Below are 17930 nucleotides of genomic sequence, written 5' to 3' on the forward strand. Positions count from 1 at the left end.
TGAAAAAAAACTGATGTATTGTTAACCTGTTTACAATAAACTTATAGGAATTCACTGTAAAACAAATTAGGGACACCTTTAGTGCTGCCAATCAGCCTATCCCCAGGCGCATGTCTTTAGAGGTGGGAGGACCCACCCAGTCACATGCTAACTCCACACAGAGAGACCCCAAGCCCGGGAATCGAACCCAGGACCTTCTCACTGTAGGTACAAGCGAATCTACAAGATACCTGTCTTTCTCAGACATGCGAGCCGTACATAAGGATTTCAACTTGAAAGTATTTGTACAACCTTTCACTGGACAACTCACAACATGTTCCTTCAAGTGAGCTATTAAAAATGAGCCTTCAATGCTCCGTAACTGGAACTAGTTGCAAGCAGCTATTTAACAGGCTCGTTTTTTTTCCTTCAAAGACATGCATCTAGTAGGGGGATTGGCAACACTAAAATTGTCCCTAACCTGTTTTACGGTGAACCACAGCTGCAAGTATTTTACCGTAAATTGTATCGTTTTTTTTGTAAACAGGTTAACAATATAGCAGTTTTCTTTCATAGTAATTTACCATACGCAAAAACAGTTATCAACTTTAAGATAACAGATCCAACATCAACATACTGTTATGTCCTGTAAATGGTGACTGTATTTTACAATGAATTACTGGCAACCACAGCTGCCAGTATTTTACTGTAATTTTTTTTTTTTTTTTTACAGTGTATACATGGTAAATGGTAAATGGGTTACTTGTATAACGCTTTTGTACCTTAAAGGTACACAAAGCGCTTTGACACTATTTTCACATTCACCCATTCACACACACATTCACACACTGATGGCGGTAGCTGCCATGCAACCACGAACCACGACCCATGAAGTGTCTTGCTCAAGGACACAACGGACATGACTAGGTTGGTAGAAGCAGAACCAGGAACCCTCAGGTTGCTGGTACGGCCACTCTCCCAACTTCCATAGTAATTTAGGTTATCTACTGTTTCTCAATTTGCAGGAATCCACTGCATCTACTACTGGGATAAACTATTTTTGATTTTTTGGTGTTTTACTGTTGCTATTTTGCCGTAGTTTTTACGGTCATTTTTTTTTTTACAGTGTATACTCCTAATGGCGCACACCGTTAATGCTCATCTCTCCAAAAAGTGGCACTGGGATTTAATCGAAGTTGAAGTAAAGCTGGGGAAATTGAAAAATGTATGTTTTAATAATGTTAAATGCCCGTGTGCAGCTGGGATAGACTCCAGCGCCCACCGCGACCCTGTAAGGGACAAGCGGTAGAAAATGGACGGATGGATGGAAAAAAATAAAAATAATAATTATATATATATATATATATATATATATATATATATATATATATATATATATATATATATATATATATTCCCCCCCCCTTTTTATTACAAAACATGTATGAAAATAGATTTGAGTTAGATTTTTTATTTTTTTTAAGTGCACTACATTAATAGAAAATTGTTGGAAAAAAATTGGAATGTTGGGGCTCCAAATAAATTCCGCTTAGGGCCTCAATTTACCCAGGAGAGGCCCTGCACAGAACAGCGTACAGGGCCGCCCCTCCCTATAGGCCAGGGGTAGGGAACCTATGGCTCTAGAGCCAGATGTGGCTCTTTTGATGACTGCATCTGGCTCTCAGATAAATCTTAGCTGACATTGCTTAACACGTTAAGTATAGTAAATAATTCCGCAGGTAATCACAGTGTTACAAATAACGTTCAAATTATAAAACATTCTCATGCATTTTAATCCATCCACCCATTTTCTATCGCACCTGTTCAAGAAGTCGAATAAATGGTAAGAAGTATTTTATTTATTATTGGTTAGCTTTAGAATAACAATGTTATTAAAAAGAATAAGAGACTTATTATACTCTAAAAATGTTGGTCTTACTTAAAAATGCATGCATTTAGTTGTATTCAGTGTTTAAAAAATATTAAATGGCTCTCATGGAAATACATTTTGAAATATTTGGCTTTCATGGCTCTCTCAGCCAAAAAGGTTCCCGACCCCTGCTATAGGCTAAGCATATCCAGTGGTGTGTTAGGGCCTTGCAATGTGTACTGGGCCCACAATAAAGGCATGTAAAATGTTAATTAATTAATGACAGGGCGCTTGAATTTACGCCAAACATATTTCCTAGCCACTTCCTGCTCTGTGATGAGAATATGACGTCATCATTTCCCCATACTTTTCACACTGACTCCCGTGGCGCACGCCATTATTGCTCGTCACAGTTGAGGTAAACATTGAAAAATGTCTGTTTTAATAATGTTATATGTCATATTTTGTAGATAGATTCGAGTTTTATAAAAAAAAAAAAAAAAAAAAATGAAACACATGAATAAAAAAGTGTGAACACATTTGTAATGGGGGGGCTCTGCTCAGGGCCACAATAAATCCAGGGGCGGCCCTGCACAGATCAGCGCATGTGTGCATGTGACTTAATTGCCATCACTAACTTTCTCTCCTCCTCTCTCTCTCTCTCTACACTCACATCCTCTCCCACCAGCAGCACCACTACGGCGGACACTTTTGGACCGACGCGTACCGAACATGTTCCGGGCTCTGAATGCTGCGCTCACGGTGCTGCTGGCCGCCTCGCTGTCGTGGCGGAGCACGGCGGGAGGCTACGGTGGTGGCGGCGGTGGTGGTGTGGCTTTTTTCGCCGCCCAGACCTCACCCCCGGACCCCTGCTACGACGAGCACGGCCACCCCCGCCGATGCATCCCGGACTTCGTCAACTCGGCCTTCGGCCAGGAGGTGAGGGTGTCCAGCACCTGCGGGCGGACCCCCGGCCGCTACTGCGTGCTGAGCTCGGCGGACAAGGTGGACGAGCGGACGCGGAACTGTCACACCTGCGACGCGTCCGACCCCAAAAGGTCGCACCCTCCGGCGTACCTCACCGACCTCAACAACCCGCACAACCTAACGTGCTGGCGGTCGGAGAACTTTATCCAGTCCCCGCAGAACGTCACCCTGACTCTGTCCCTGGGCAAGAAGTTCGAGGTGACCTACGTCAGCCTCCAGTTCTGCTCGCCCAGACCGGAATCCATGGTCATCTTTAAATCCATGGACTACGGCAAGACGTGGGTGCCGTTCCAGTTCTACTCGACCCAGTGCCGGAAGATGTACAACAAGCCCAACCGGGCCGCCATCACCAAGCAGAACGAGCAGGAGGCCATCTGTACGGACTCGCACACCGACATGTTCCCGCTGAGCGGCGGCCTGATCGCCTTCAGCACGCTGGACGCGCGACCCTCCGCGCACGACTTCGACAACTCCCCGGTGCTGCAGGACTGGGTGACGGCCACCGACATCCGGGTGACGTTCGGCCGGCTGCACACGTTCGGCGACGAGAACGAGGACGACTCGGAGCTGGCCCGGGACTCCTACTTTTACGCCGTGTCCGACCTGCAGGTGGGCGGCCGCTGCAAGTGCAACGGACACGCGTCGCGCTGCGTGAAGGACCGCGACGGGGAGCTGGTGTGCGAGTGCAAGCACAACACGGCCGGGCCGGAGTGTGACAGGTGCAAGCCCTTCCACTATGACCGGCCGTGGCAGAGAGCCACTGCCCGGGAGGCCAACGAGTGTGTGGGTGAGTGCCTGTGCTTGGATCCCCCTGGAAGTACTCAATCTGGGCTGTCCAAACTTTTTTTTTTTTTTTTTTAACTGAAAAATATACCAGCAACAACTTTGATATTTTTCAATGCAACGTTTGATAATACTTTTGAAAGAAACAGGTTAGTTTCCCCCTCATTTTTATAGATAGATAGTACTTTATTGATTCCTTCAGGAGAGTTCCCTCAGGAACATTTCAATTCCAGGAGCAGTGTACAGAATTGAAATCGAATTTAAAAAGTAAAAAGTCAATAATGGGGGATTAAATGGAAATAAAATAGAAAATATAACAATAAGAATTAAAATAAAAAGCAACAATAACAATACAAAAATAACACTAAAAAAATAAGAATAAAACAAGAGAAACTGTGCAGTAGTGACCATGTTATGAAAATGTATTGCACTGTTAATTGCACTTATGTTATATATATATATATATATATAATTAATTACTTGCTTGCATAATTTAAATTCACTTGAAAAAAAGACCCCAATATTTTTGACACAAATTAAATTTTTAATGTGTGTTACTTGAATCCACCATGTTTATTTGCTAAAAACGTACAAACCGTTTCATCTGAAGTCCACTCAGGGTGTACTTTGGAGTGAAATTTACCACTGAACACACCAGCCGGAGTCGTTTTTGTGATTAATCGCACGAGTAAAGTCGTCATCTTTGACAGCCCGAGTTATTATATTATTGTCGTGGGGGATTTACCGATTTGAAAATTCGAAATCACGGTTATCGCGACCAAAATGATCACGGTGTGGTATAGTGAATGTGGTCAATAAGTATACACTCATTGAAATGTTTTGATCAATTTGTTGTTGTTTTTACTAAAATAAATAGGCACACTATTAGAATACCCACTATTTTGTATGTTTTATGCTTCACTAAAAGTATCCGTTTTAGCACTAAACTTTTATTGTTTTGAATCCTTGTACTGTATGGAGCACCTTTGCATTTATTTACATGAAACGTGCGTAACATATAAAATCTATTAATATTAATATTAATTATTATTTCTGGCGGAGGTTGTGGCGTCCTATTCTGTTCAACAGTCCTTGAACACACCACAAAAACATCTCCGTCTTTATTATAGAGCAATCACTTTTTTTTAAAGAGAACACTGCTTGGATAGGTTCACGGTGTACGATTGAATATCTTAGTTGCTCGAAAAGTGATGTGTTTATATCATTAGTGCTGTCAAACGATTATTATATTTTTTAAATCATGATTCATTTACAGGTTATTACTTGCTTACATAAAAATGCACTTGAAAAAAGACCCCAATATTTTGACACAAATTACATTTTTTATGTGTGTTACTTGAATCCACCACGTTTATGTGCTAAAAACGTGCAAACCGTTTCATTTGAAGTCCACTCAGGGTGTACTTTGGAGTGAAATTTACCACTGAGCACACCAGTCCTCATCGTTTTTGTGATTAATCGCACGAGTAAAGTCGTCATTTTTGACAGCCCTAGTTATTATATTATTGTAGTAAAATGATCATGGTTAGCATTATTATAGGCGGTATAGTGAATGTGGTCAAAAAGTATGTTTTGACCAAGTTTTTTTTTAAACTAAAATAAATAGGCACACTATTAGAAAACCCACTATTTTGCATGTTTTATGCTTCACTATATCTGTTTTAATACTACGCTTTTATTGTTTTGAATCCTGGTTTGTACTGTATGTGGCACCTTAAGATTTATGTACATGAAATGTGCGTAACATATAAAATCTATTAATATTAATATTAATAATTATTTCTGGCGGGCGTTGTGGCATCCTATTCTGTTCAACAGTCCTTGAACACACCGTAAAAACACCCCCATCTTTTATTCCTCTTATTATAGAGCAATCACTTTGCTTTAAGAGAACACTGCTGGGATAGGTTCACTGTGTACAATTGAATATCTTAGTTGCTCAGACAGTAATGTGTTTATATAAGTTTAGATTGGGATATGTCCTTTTTGAATAGAGAAAGACGTTAATGTTTCTTGTTTTCATTTTAACATTTAGGCTAGCGAGCTGGCGCCAGTCAGTATGTGAGTTTATCAGAGTGCAGTGATAGATCACGGGTTTTCGATCATTTTAATCTAAAACTAATTGTCCATTTTGGATTGAACCGTCAGTTTCTAGTGCAAACAAAAACTGACAATGTTTTATTTAAAACAATCGAATATATACTTGCATTAATTGTAGTTGTGCAGGCTAATCCATTATGCTACTCTGCACATTTTGTTTTACATTAGGTTGAGCTTTTACTTTGTATTTCCTCCACATAGTGAGGTTGCACTCTGCTGCTGCTGCAAAAATAAAACAATAATATTGTTTGACAGTTGTGGCACATGCCAGCCACTGTGACACATAGCAGCTGTTTAAAATCTTTCTTAGTTTATTGCTTAAGCACACAGCTATTCATGTGAACATAATCAACATACACACTTTTTAAATGTTAGGCCCATATATTGTGTCAAAATGTCATTTTAGGCATCTGAGACATGATTATACATGTTCCCTCCGTATTGGCAATGAATTCATCACAGAAGTGTAGATTTAAAACAATGTAGACTAATAATTATAGTGTGTATATGGATATGGGTCGTCATTATTAATAAATAAACAAATATAGAGGTTATTAAGAAAAAAAAGGTGCATCCCTTAAAGCAGGCCTGGGCATTTTTTTTGACTCAGGGGCCAAATTTATTGAAAACAATGTGTCTGGGGGCCGGTATATTTACAAAACCTCACAATAATGTCTGATTGAATGCTAAAAACATTATGACAGACCACCTTAAAAAACGGAATGGAATTTTAATTTTTTTACTGAATAAGACATCCAGAATGTACATGAAAATAAAGAATGTGGGATTTACAATATTAACTATGACCGATAAAACACTGAATATTGACAACATATGAACGTCACACCCCCTCTCCATCGACATATTTTACAATCAAGCAAAACACAACAAAAATGCAACAAACTCAGCAAAACAAACAAAAAAACCACCTACAATCGGATATATCTGAGATATCACTAAGCTTTAAAACTTTGTTGTGAAAATCTCCACACTGCTTGGTGCCTCGTCTGAGCTGCTGTGACTTAGATGACCATAGTAACTAATTAGATGACCATAGTAACTAATTTGATGACCATAGTAACTAATTAGATGACCATAGTAACTAGTATATCATGCAAAAGTGCAGATTCCAACCATTGAAATACTTAGTATAGTTCAAGACTTACGGTCATTAGAAAACATCACTGCACATCATAATGGCAGCTACAGTTTCCATCTTAAAGACCTAAAAAAAAATATTTGGGAATGTCCGGCGGGCCAGATTGAAAAGCTTAACGGGCCGCATGTGGCCCCCGGGCCTTAATTTGCCCAGATCTGCCTTAAAGAGTACTTAATGCAGGGGGGGTCAAACTTATGGCCCGCGAACAGGTTTTATCCGGCCCGTGGGATGAGTTTTGCTAAGTATAAAAATTTGCCTAAATTTTTGAATGAAAGAAACTGCTTTTCTAAATGTGTCCACTTGATATCGCAATAGCAATTCTTTGTGTCTTTGTAGATTATGCAACAAAAAATTATGTTATTTAAAAAAAAAAAACACATGATGTTAGTACACCAGCCGAGGAAAATGAGCAAACTACATAAATAACATCTTGTAATTTGATTTTGACTGATGAACATTATCACATAACTTATTCAGAAAGTATAAATAACGACAAATAAAGATAGAATACCATTTACCGCAACATGTAAGTGTAAAAAAACAACAACAACATTATGATTTGTACATTTTCAGAATGTGCTTGTTCTATTTTTAAACAAAGAAAACAATCTGAAGTTGTTTTTATTTTTAAGTTATCTTGCCATGATTTTACCAGTCCGGCCCACTTGGGAGTAGATTTTTCTCCATGTGGGCCCCGTACTAAAATTAGTTTGACACCCCTGACTTAATGTAATACATTTTAAGGACCTTTGTGTGCTCCCGCTTGCTCCATTTGTGTTACTGAAAATGCACAGTACAAGAGCAGCTCTAATGGCGCCCCGCACAGCGCTGTTTCGATCCTGATGGAAGTGTACTGTTTGGTATGTAGCCTGCTTGAAGAATAAATGAATAGTTGCACAAAGTTGTGGCGATGCCTAATGTATGTCACTGAGTTTGTGGTAAACTTGCTGCATATTGTTTGCAGAGAAACATTTGCTCCTTCAGAAAGAGGGTCCCACTCCCTCAAAAGTACAAAGCACTCATTTGACTAAATTGTTGGCTGGTGTTGTGCATAGCATAGCTTCGTGGTTGATTTCATTCCTGTTAGAAATAATTCAGTCGCAACCACAAAAATTTACAATTTTTCATGCCGCTATGAATCTACTTAGTATATATACACTCTACTGTACTTAGTATTCATTCAACTGACTTGCTATGGCAATGCCCCTGAGAGGGAAAATCTGAAAGTGGAATTTTTGTTAGTTTATATTTCACTTATATCTTAGCAACTTACAGTAGACATCGGCTGTATATTCATTAAAAATGTTTGTCAATAATGTACTGTACATATACAAGTACATATACGTACATACACTCATGCATATAATAACGTTTCATCAAACATATATTAACGCTGTTGCCCTAGGGGAAACTGGGTAACACATGGCACACTGACAAAGCTTAACCTATTGTTACTATAACAATCTACAAGGTTAATATAGTTGGCTTCTCTTTCGTCCCCTCCATTTATCTGCTTTCTTTTGTAGATTAAGTTATCATTTACATACATGTATTGTTGCATTTGAAATAATTGTATTGTTGATAATAGAGGTAATTATTATTATTATTCATTATCAATAGTGCTATTTCTATTGCTCCATTTGTAGTGTAATAATGTTCATTGTCATTTCTGTATTATTAATATTTATTTCACTAACTGCTTCTTTGCTATCACTTTTACCATCATATTTGTACAAATAATATTTGCTGATGCTGTTCTGTTGTTGTTGTTATTGTGGTGTTTGCTGTTGTTGTTGTCTCTCTGTCTTATCCCCTTCTGGTCCCCGCAATTTCCCCCTCTGTCTTCCTTTTTTTCTCTTTCTATCCCCTCCTGCTTCGGCCTGGCCCGGCTGCACCAAAAAAATAATATAAATCCATTTAATAAAGTCAAATACAAATACATTTGTACAGCCAATATGGGCATCTACGTCAACAATATGATTTGCCTGAGTAGCTGGACAGGACAAAAATAAATAAATAAAATAAAAATGTTTGTCAATTTCTGGCAAGGAGCTGGGACCGTGACCCACTTTTGTGTATCAACGAGGGCTGGGTATTGGCAACATAATCGACAACACCGATTATGAAAATTAAATCGACAAAGACTGAGTTGCCAAGTAAAATTTTCATTGATAGTCGTGTTCATGTTTGCATTTTTTTCCTTTAGGTAAATAATTGCAGCTTAATAACCCCAAAAGTACTGGGTAAAAGTACTTTTTGCACTGAATTCCATGTTTAAATGAGAGTATTGTGATTGTGTAATAAAGCAAAATGTTTCATTACACAGTAATTTATGTTTATTTTCGTACAATTTAAGTTACTATAATATGTTTTAAAAACGAGTTAAAAATGTAATTGCGCACTTAACGTCAAACTGTGTACAGCAGATAATAAGCAATAATCGTTTGGCAAGTCAACTAATCAAAAAAATAATCGCTGAGAAGCCAACTATTTAAATTATGGTTGGTTGCAGCCCTAGTATTGGCAATGGCACCAGACCACTCCCTGAGGTTTTTCGAGGCCGAGATGGTTCACGTGGTTTTTTGGCACAAGACCATGAAAAGACTTGTACACAAGGAGAGCTGTTTTAAAGTCTATTCTCTGAGCAACGGGAAGCCAGTGCAGTGACCTAAGCACTGGACTAGTATGGTTGTATTACCTGGTTCTAGTCAGGACTTGAGCAGCAGTATTCTGGATGTAGTGCAGCTGCTTTACAGCTTGTTTAGAGATCCCAGTGAGAAGGCCATCACAGTGGTCTAAACTGTTGGCACAGATTGGTCTTTCTAAGTCTGATTCAGTCATTATTCCTCAAATTTTGGCAATGTTTTTCAGGTGGTAAAAGGCTACTGATTTTTATTGACCTAATGTGGCTGTTAAAGTTCAAGTCTGAATACATCTCAATTTCCCCTCTGGGATTAATACAGTACTTCTGAATCTGAATCTGAATTGTTACCTGTACATTTCTAACCCGATTATTAGGTTTCAGGGAGAGGGTCTAATAGTGACTAATCCATTAATCCATCCATTTTCTACCGCTTATTCCCTTCGGGGTCGCGGGGGGCGCTGGAGCCTATCTCAGCTACAATCGGGCGGAAGGCGGGGTACACCCTGGACAAGTCGCCACCTCATCGCAGGGCCAACACAGATAGACAGACAACATTCACACTCACATTCACACACTAGGGCCAATTTAGTGTTGCCAATCAACTTATCCCCAGGTGCATGTCTTTGGACTAATAACATGTTCTATTTGCTTCAGTGAGCCACAGACAATAATTTTGATTTTGTCTGAGTTTAGCTGAAGAAAATACAATTGCACCCACACAGTGATCAGTACTGACCCATCAAATGAGAATCCCAGATCAACCAAACACTGCAATAAAATCATCACATTTGATATTTTGATTGAACAGTATCAGTATGAGGACCATCTCTTGTACTTAGGAATGTTCTTATCAGGGTTTTGAGTGAGATTGGGTGATACCGAGCATATTTTAACAGTAAAGTTTCCAATATATTTATGGTGAGTGCTATTAACACTTTAACACTAACACCACAATATTTAAACTAAGTTATTTTTCTCTTTTATTACATACAATTGTTTGAGCAAAACAAAGTCAATAGTACACAATACCTTAACTAAATCCTCAACTACTATATACTACTCATTTAAATCCTTTGGTTTTTGCCCTCAAAGTCCTACTGTGTCTAAGGAATTATTTCCAAAAACACGAACAACAAATATTTGAGAAAACAAAAATATTCGAATCACTCTAGTATCGATCATATACCGATACTACCCTTGGTATCGACATAACCAATTAATGGATCGATTTGCCCTCCTCCGGTGTGTACTGACTGTAACAATGCTGACACACGTGTACTTAGGATACTAAGAAATGCAGTTTATTTGCTGTAATGAAGGATGTAAGGGAGGGTCTCCACATTGTGTATGGAGACACAGAATTAGCTGCTAGCCACTTGTCAGCCGGGGAACGAGAAATAAATATAGTGTCAGCCACAGGGGATCGGCATAAAAGTAATTATTCGCCACTGGCGATCGCATACTTTAAAAAAAAAAAAAATCCGATACTCGATTGGCACATCCTTACTTTCTCCAGAACATTCCCCGGTGCTCGCTGCAGGAGAAGTCTGCAGGTGGCAATGTTCTTCAAATTCCTGTCAGACGTGGCTGAAGGTCTGGTTAATGTTTGCGCATTATTCGCCTTCATAAAGCGGCATCCTTCATCTTCAAAAGTGCCGTCACGATGCGTTTTTTGCAAACAAAGCTGGGAACAAAATGACTTGCTTTGTACTTTGCACTGCTTATGTTTCTCCTCCAAGCACAGTAGTCCTCACGTCTTAAGGCGCTAACCCCAACAAAAGGGGAACATCCTCCCTTCTCATTAAATATCTCTACGCTCTTATCAGTGTTTACGACTCCTTTTATAAACCGCCACAAAAACAAAGTCGCTCGCCATGCGAACGATCGGTCGGCCCTCTCGCGCGTCTGTTTTATCTCCCCAACAGACAGAAAGACGAGCCGTGAGCCAGCATGTTCTGTAAGCAAAGCCGCTGCTTCAGTATATACTGTATATCACGCAGGGGAACCAAAGAAATGAGGCTGACGTTGAGACAGAGGATGCTCTCAGATATGTGCGCACGTAATTGGCGAGCGAGCGGACAGTAACAAAGATAAACTGTACACAAGCGGGAAGAGACAAGAGGGTTTGCTTGCCATTGCTCTGAACAAAGTGCACGCTTCTGAGAATTTCAGCTCCGAGCTAAGCATTGAATGATCGAATGTTCAAATAGAGCGCACCACTTGGCTGCAACCAGCAGAGGCGCTGTTGTTTCAGCCTCAACGAGTTTGCCGTTTAAAGGGGAACATTATCACCAGACCTATGTAAGCGTCAATATATACCTTGATGTTGCAGAAAAAAGACCATATATTTTTTTAGCCGATTTCTGAACTCTAAATGGGTGGATTTTGGCGAATTAAACGCCTTTCTATTATTCGCTCTCGGAGCGATGACGTCACAACGTGACGTCACATCGAGAAGCAATCCGCCATTTTCTCAAACACATTACTAACACCAAGTCAAATCAGCTGTTATTTTCCGTTTTTTCGACTGTTTTCCGTACCTTGGAGACATCATGCCTCGTCGGTGTGTTGTCGGAGGGTGTAACAACACGAACAGGGACGGATTCAAGTTGCACCAGTGGCCCAAAGATGCGAAAGTGGCAAGAAATTGGACGTTTGTTCCGCACACTTTACCGACGAAAGCTATGCTACGACAGAGATGGCAAGAATGTGTGGATATCCTGCGACACTCAAAGCAGATGCATTTCCAACGATAAAGTCAAAGAAATCTGCCGCCAGACCCCCATTGAATCTGCCGGAGTGTGTGAGCAATTCAGGGACAAAGGGCCTCGGTAGCACGGCAAGCAATGGCGGCAGTTTGTTCCTGCAGACGAGCGAGCTAAACCCCCTGGATGTCTTGGCTCACACCGTCCCTTATGCCACCGAAGATGATCAAGAGAAGAATATCGACCCTAGCTTCCCTGGCCTGCTGACATCAACTCCAAAACTGGACAGATCAGCTTTCAGGAAAAGAGAGCGGATGAGGGTATGTCTACAGAATATATTAACTGATGAAAATTGGGCTGTCTGCACTCTCAAAGTGCATGTTGTTGCCAAATGTATTTCATATGCTGTAAACCTAGTTCATAGTTGTTAGTTTCCTTTAATGCCAAACAAACACATACCAATCGTTGGTTAGAATGCGATCGCCGAATTCGTCCTCGCTTTCTCCCGTGTCGCTGGCTGTCGTGTCGTTTTCGTCGGTTTCGCTTGCATACGGTTCAAACCGATATGGCTCAATAGCTTCAGTTTCTTCTTCAATTTCGTTTTTGCTACCTGCCTCCACACTACAACCATCCGTTTCAATACATACGTAATCTGTTGAATCGCTTAAGCCGCTGAAATCCGAGTCTGAGTCCGAGCTAATGTCGCTATAGCTTGCTGTTCTATGCGCCATGTTTGTTTGTGTTGGCATCACTATGTGACGTCAGAGGAAAATGGACGGGCGTATATAACGATGGTTAAAATCAGGCACTTTGAAGCTTTTTTTAAGGATATTGCGTGACGGGTAAAACTTTGAAAAAAACTTTGAAAAATAAAATAAGCCACTGGGAACGAATTTTTAATGGTTTTAACCCTTCTGAAATTGTGATAATGTTCCCCTTTAAAGAAAGTCCACATGGCGTCAGCTGTGGGAAGTTGCTCTACAGCCACGAAGATATCCGCTGTGGCAATACTTTAGACGTTATTCACATGGAAACAGGAGTTTAGAACATTTAGATCCCCTGTAATTTTCCCCACAATCAACCAAGGAAATTATGTCAAAAGCGAACTAGTGCTACAAGATATGGACACAAATATATGTCCCGATAACGTTTATTTATCTACAAACTCCAAAACCAGTGAAGTTGTCACATTGTGTAAATTGTAAATAAAAACAGGATACAATGATTTGCAAATCCTTTTCAACCTATATTCAATTGAATAGACTGCAAAGACAAGATACTTAATGTTCGAACTGGAAAATGTTGTTATTTTTTGCAAATATTAGCTCATTTGGAATTTGACGCCTGCAACATGTTTCAAAAAAGCTGGCACAAGTGGCAAAAAAGACTGAGAAAGTTGAAGAATGCTCATCAAACACTTTATTCGAACATCCCACAGGTGAACAGGCTAATTGGGAACAAGTGGGGGCCATGATTGGGTATAAAAGCAGCTTCCATGAAATGCTCAGTCATTCACAAACAAGGACGGGGCGAGGGTCACCACTTTGTGAACAAATGCGTGAGCAAATTGTCCAACAGTTTAAGAACAACATTTCTCAACGAGCTATTGCAAGGAATTTAGGGATTACACCATCTACGGTCTGTAATATCATCAAAAGTTTCAGAGAATCTGGAGAAATCACTGCACGTAAGCGGCAAAGTCGAATAATTCGATCCCTCAGGCGGTACTGCATCAACAACTGACATTAGTGTGTAAAGGATATCACCACATAGGCTCAGGAACACTTCAGAAAACCACTGTCAGTAACTACAGTTTGTCGCTACATCTGTAAGTGCAAGTTAAAACTCTACTATGCAAAGCGAAAGCCATTTATTAACGCTGCCGGTTTTGCTGGGCCCGAGCTCATCTAAGATGGACTGATGCAAAGTGTAAAAGTGTTCTGTGGTCTGACGAGTCCACATTTCAAATTGTTTTTGGAAACTGTGGACATGGTGTCCTCCGGAACAAAGAGGAAAAGAACCATCCAGATTGTTATAGGCGCAAAGTTGAAAAGCCAGCATCTGTGATGGTATGGGGGTGTATTAGTGCCCAAGACATGGGTAACTTACACATCTGTGAAGGCACCATTAATGCTGAAACTCCAGACACTCTTCTTGACAACCGAAAATAACTTGCAAAACTTCAAATGATAAATAACAGGGCGCTTTACGAACAATTTTACAGCTTTTGTGTGCCGAGCCCTTTCCTGCTCCGTCACTGTCAACAGAATACTAAATACAATTTCACCTTATCATTGTGGTTTGTGCTATGGACAAAAATATGTATCATGATGAAGTATAAGTCATTTTATATCCCGATTGAAATCAAAACATCGTATTTAATTCTTACAAGTATACTGTGGTCTTAGGGATGTGACGATGAAGGGTAATAATGATAAAAGTGGTAAAACTATATTGCCGTTTCAAATGTAAATTATCGAAAAAAGTATATTGATATATATTGGGACGGCGTGGCGCAGTGGCCGTGCGCAACCCGAGGGTCCCTGGTTCAATCCCCACCTAGTACCAACCTCGTCATGTCCGTTGTGTCCTGAGCAAGACACTTCACCCTTGCTCCTGATGGCTGCTGGTTAGCGCCTTGCATGGCAGCTCCCTCCATCAGTGTGAATGTGTGTGTGAATGGGTAAATGTGGAAGTAGTGTCAAAGCGCTTTGAGTACCTTGAAGGTAGAAAAGCGCTATACAAGTACAACCCATTTATCATTTATTTATCATTTATAACTGCACTTTGATAAACTCACGGACTGACTGGCGCCAGCTTGCTAGCTTAAATGCTATCATGAAAACAAGAGACATTAACATGTTTCCCCATCAATAAGCCCAATCGAAACTTATATTAACATATTGCTGTCTGAGCAACTAAGCTATTCAATTGGGCACATTGAACCTACACAGTGAACAAGACGATGGTGTTTTTACAGAGCATTCAAGGACTGCTGATCAGAGTAGGACGTCACAGCGTCTGCCAGAAATGATAAATGATAATACCAAATCTTATATGTAACACACTTTTCATTTAAATACATCTTCAAGTGCTAAAGTACAAACCTATATTTAAAATAGCAAAAGCTTAGCCATTAAAATAGATAAAATACTATGACAAAAAGACTATCAGGGAAGCATAAGAAACACAAAACATGCAAAATAGTGGCTTTTCTAACAGTGCGTCTATTTATTTTAGTTATTTAAAAAACAACTGGGTAAAAATATTTCAATATGTGTATAATTACACCGTGATCATTTTGGTCACGATAACCGTGATATGAAATTTTCATATTGCTCCATGTGATATACACATTAAATGAATACCAGTTTCGCTTATCTTTTCTTTATAGAACACTTGTTTTTTAAAGACAAGAATATTAAAAAAGATAACAAAGCATTCTAAGTTTTGACAGTGTATACTTGGGTCATGTCTACAAATGTGTCTGCAGGACTGCTTGTCATAGACGGTTTCTTTGGACATCCACCCCGTCAGGCTTGTTCGGTGTGGTTTTTTTAAAATATCTTTGTGGTTTTGAGGTAACAATGGTACTTTGTCGCTACTGTACTGTTCTACATGCCGTGTCTTCAAGTGATAGAAAATAATAGATGCGTTCAAGTTGCTCGGAATGAGCTGTCAAAAATCACTTCATGAATGACACGGCGCTTCATATGCAATTTTACCGCAAATATATTCCTAGCCTCTTCCTGCTTCGTCACTGATAAGAATATAACAGAAATGTTCCCGATATCTTTTCACTTTGCCCCGTGGTGTACAGCCTTAGCGCTAGTTAGGCATGTGAATCTTTGGGCACCTACTGATTCGGTACGAATCCGATTCCTGGGGTGATGATTCGATTCAGAATTGATTCTTGATTCAACGTGATTCTTGATTCAAACCAATTCTCGGAATGTATTTTTTGGTGTAATATATATAACAGTGGTGTGCCGTCAGGGCCAGCAAGGCCTTCTCATGAAATCATGATCATAATTAAAGACAAAAGTATTTTTTTTAATTTGCTTTCCCTATATATCTAAAAGTATTCATATTCTCTTCATGTCATATTATGCTTCTTCCAATGCTGTTGTTTTTAGGTTAGAGTTTGTATCCAATCAGAATTCAGCTAGCTTATGTTGCCATGCTGTACCAAATCTGCCAGTGGCCTTCAGAATCAACAATGCAGGCATCTGTGTACTCTAAGTGAACGGACACATAGAGTTGATAGACAATTGTGATAGCCAATCAGATCACGAGTTGCTGTCAGTAAGGCCTTCTCGCTGGCCTTACTCTGTGATTGGATACTCACTTGGGAGTCCCATGTGAGTATCCAATCACAAGTTGCGAAAACCGGAAGTGGCACATGAGCCATAGAGCCATAGAAAGCCACAGAAAACTCGCCGGTACTCACAAAGAAGGAGAGCAACATGTTGATTAGGTGGCAGATATATATTTGCAAGGCCATTTTCAAGAAGGATACTTAAGAGAAACTACATCTTGTGAGACAATGTCGGCGATGAAATGGGGAAATGCTCGCCATGTCCTCTCGAAACAACCGACTACGAAGGGCTATACGGCGTCGAATGCGTTCTATAAATTGTGAGTTCAAATATTTGATTTCTTAATTTTTTCACGGTTTTTTTTTTTCCCCCCCCCCTTTTTTATATAGCCCTAAATCACAAGTGTCTCAAAGGGCTGCACAAACCACAACGGCATCCTCGGTAAAAAGCCCACATAAGGGCAAGGAAAAACTCACCCCAGTGGGACGTCGATGTGAATGACTATGAGAAACCTTGGAGAGGACCGCATATGTGGGTAACCCCCCCTATAGGGGAGACCGAATGCAATGGATGTCGAGTGGGTTTGACATAATATTGTGAGAGTCCAGTCCATAGTGGATCCAACGTAATAGTAAGAGTCCAGTCCATAGTGGGGTCAGCAGGAAACCATCCCGAGCGGAGACGGGTCAGCAGCGCAGAGATGTTCCCAACCGATGCACAGGCGAGCGGTCCACCCCGGGTCCCGACTTTGGACAGCCAGCACTTCATCCATGGCCACCGGACCTGTGTGTCTCCCCCTCCACAAGGGATAAGGGGGAGCAGAGGAGAAAAGAAAAGAAACGGCAGATCAACTGGTCTAAAAAAAAAAAAAAAAAAAAAAAAAAGGGGGGGGGGGCTATTTAAAGGCTAGAGTATACAAATGAGTTTTAAGATGGGACTTAAATGCTTCTACTGAGGTAGCATCTCTTAACTGTTACCAGGAGGGCATTCCATAGTACTGGAGCCCGAAGAGAAAACGCTCTATAGCCCGCAGACTTTTTTTGGGCTCTGGGAATCACTAATAAGCCAGAGTTCTTTGAACACAGATTTCTTGCCGGGACATATGGCACAATACAATCGGCAAGATAGGATGGAGCTAGACCGTGTAGTATTTTATACGTAAGTAGTAAAACCTTAAAGTCACATCTTAAGTGCACAGGAAGCCGGTGCAGGTGAGCCAGTATAGGCGTAATATGATCAAACTTTCTTGTTCTTGTCAAAAGTCTAGCAGCCACATTTTGTACCAATTGTAATCTTTTAATGCTAGACATAGGGAGACCCGAAAATAATATGTTACAGTAATCAAGACGAGACGTAACGAACG

The 17930-nt window shown here is 40.2% G+C and overlaps 1 protein-coding gene across 1 annotated transcript in view; it reads left to right on the plus strand.

Moving 5' to 3' along the window:
- The first annotated feature begins 2581 nt into the window (after positions 1-2581).
- Positions 2582-17930, plus strand: part of ntn1a (netrin 1a) — a 192123-nt gene continuing 176774 nt past the window's right edge. The window contains exon 1 of the mRNA XM_061983694.1: positions 2582-3623. Within this exon, the coding sequence (XP_061839678.1) occupies positions 2582-3623 (1042 nt within the window). The remainder of the gene's footprint in view (positions 3624-17930) is intronic.

The sequence above is a fragment of the Nerophis lumbriciformis genome, linkage group LG25 (genome assembly GCF_033978685.3).
Source record: "Nerophis lumbriciformis linkage group LG25, RoL_Nlum_v2.1, whole genome shotgun sequence".
Classification (NCBI taxonomy): domain Eukaryota; kingdom Metazoa; phylum Chordata; class Actinopteri; order Syngnathiformes; family Syngnathidae; genus Nerophis; species Nerophis lumbriciformis.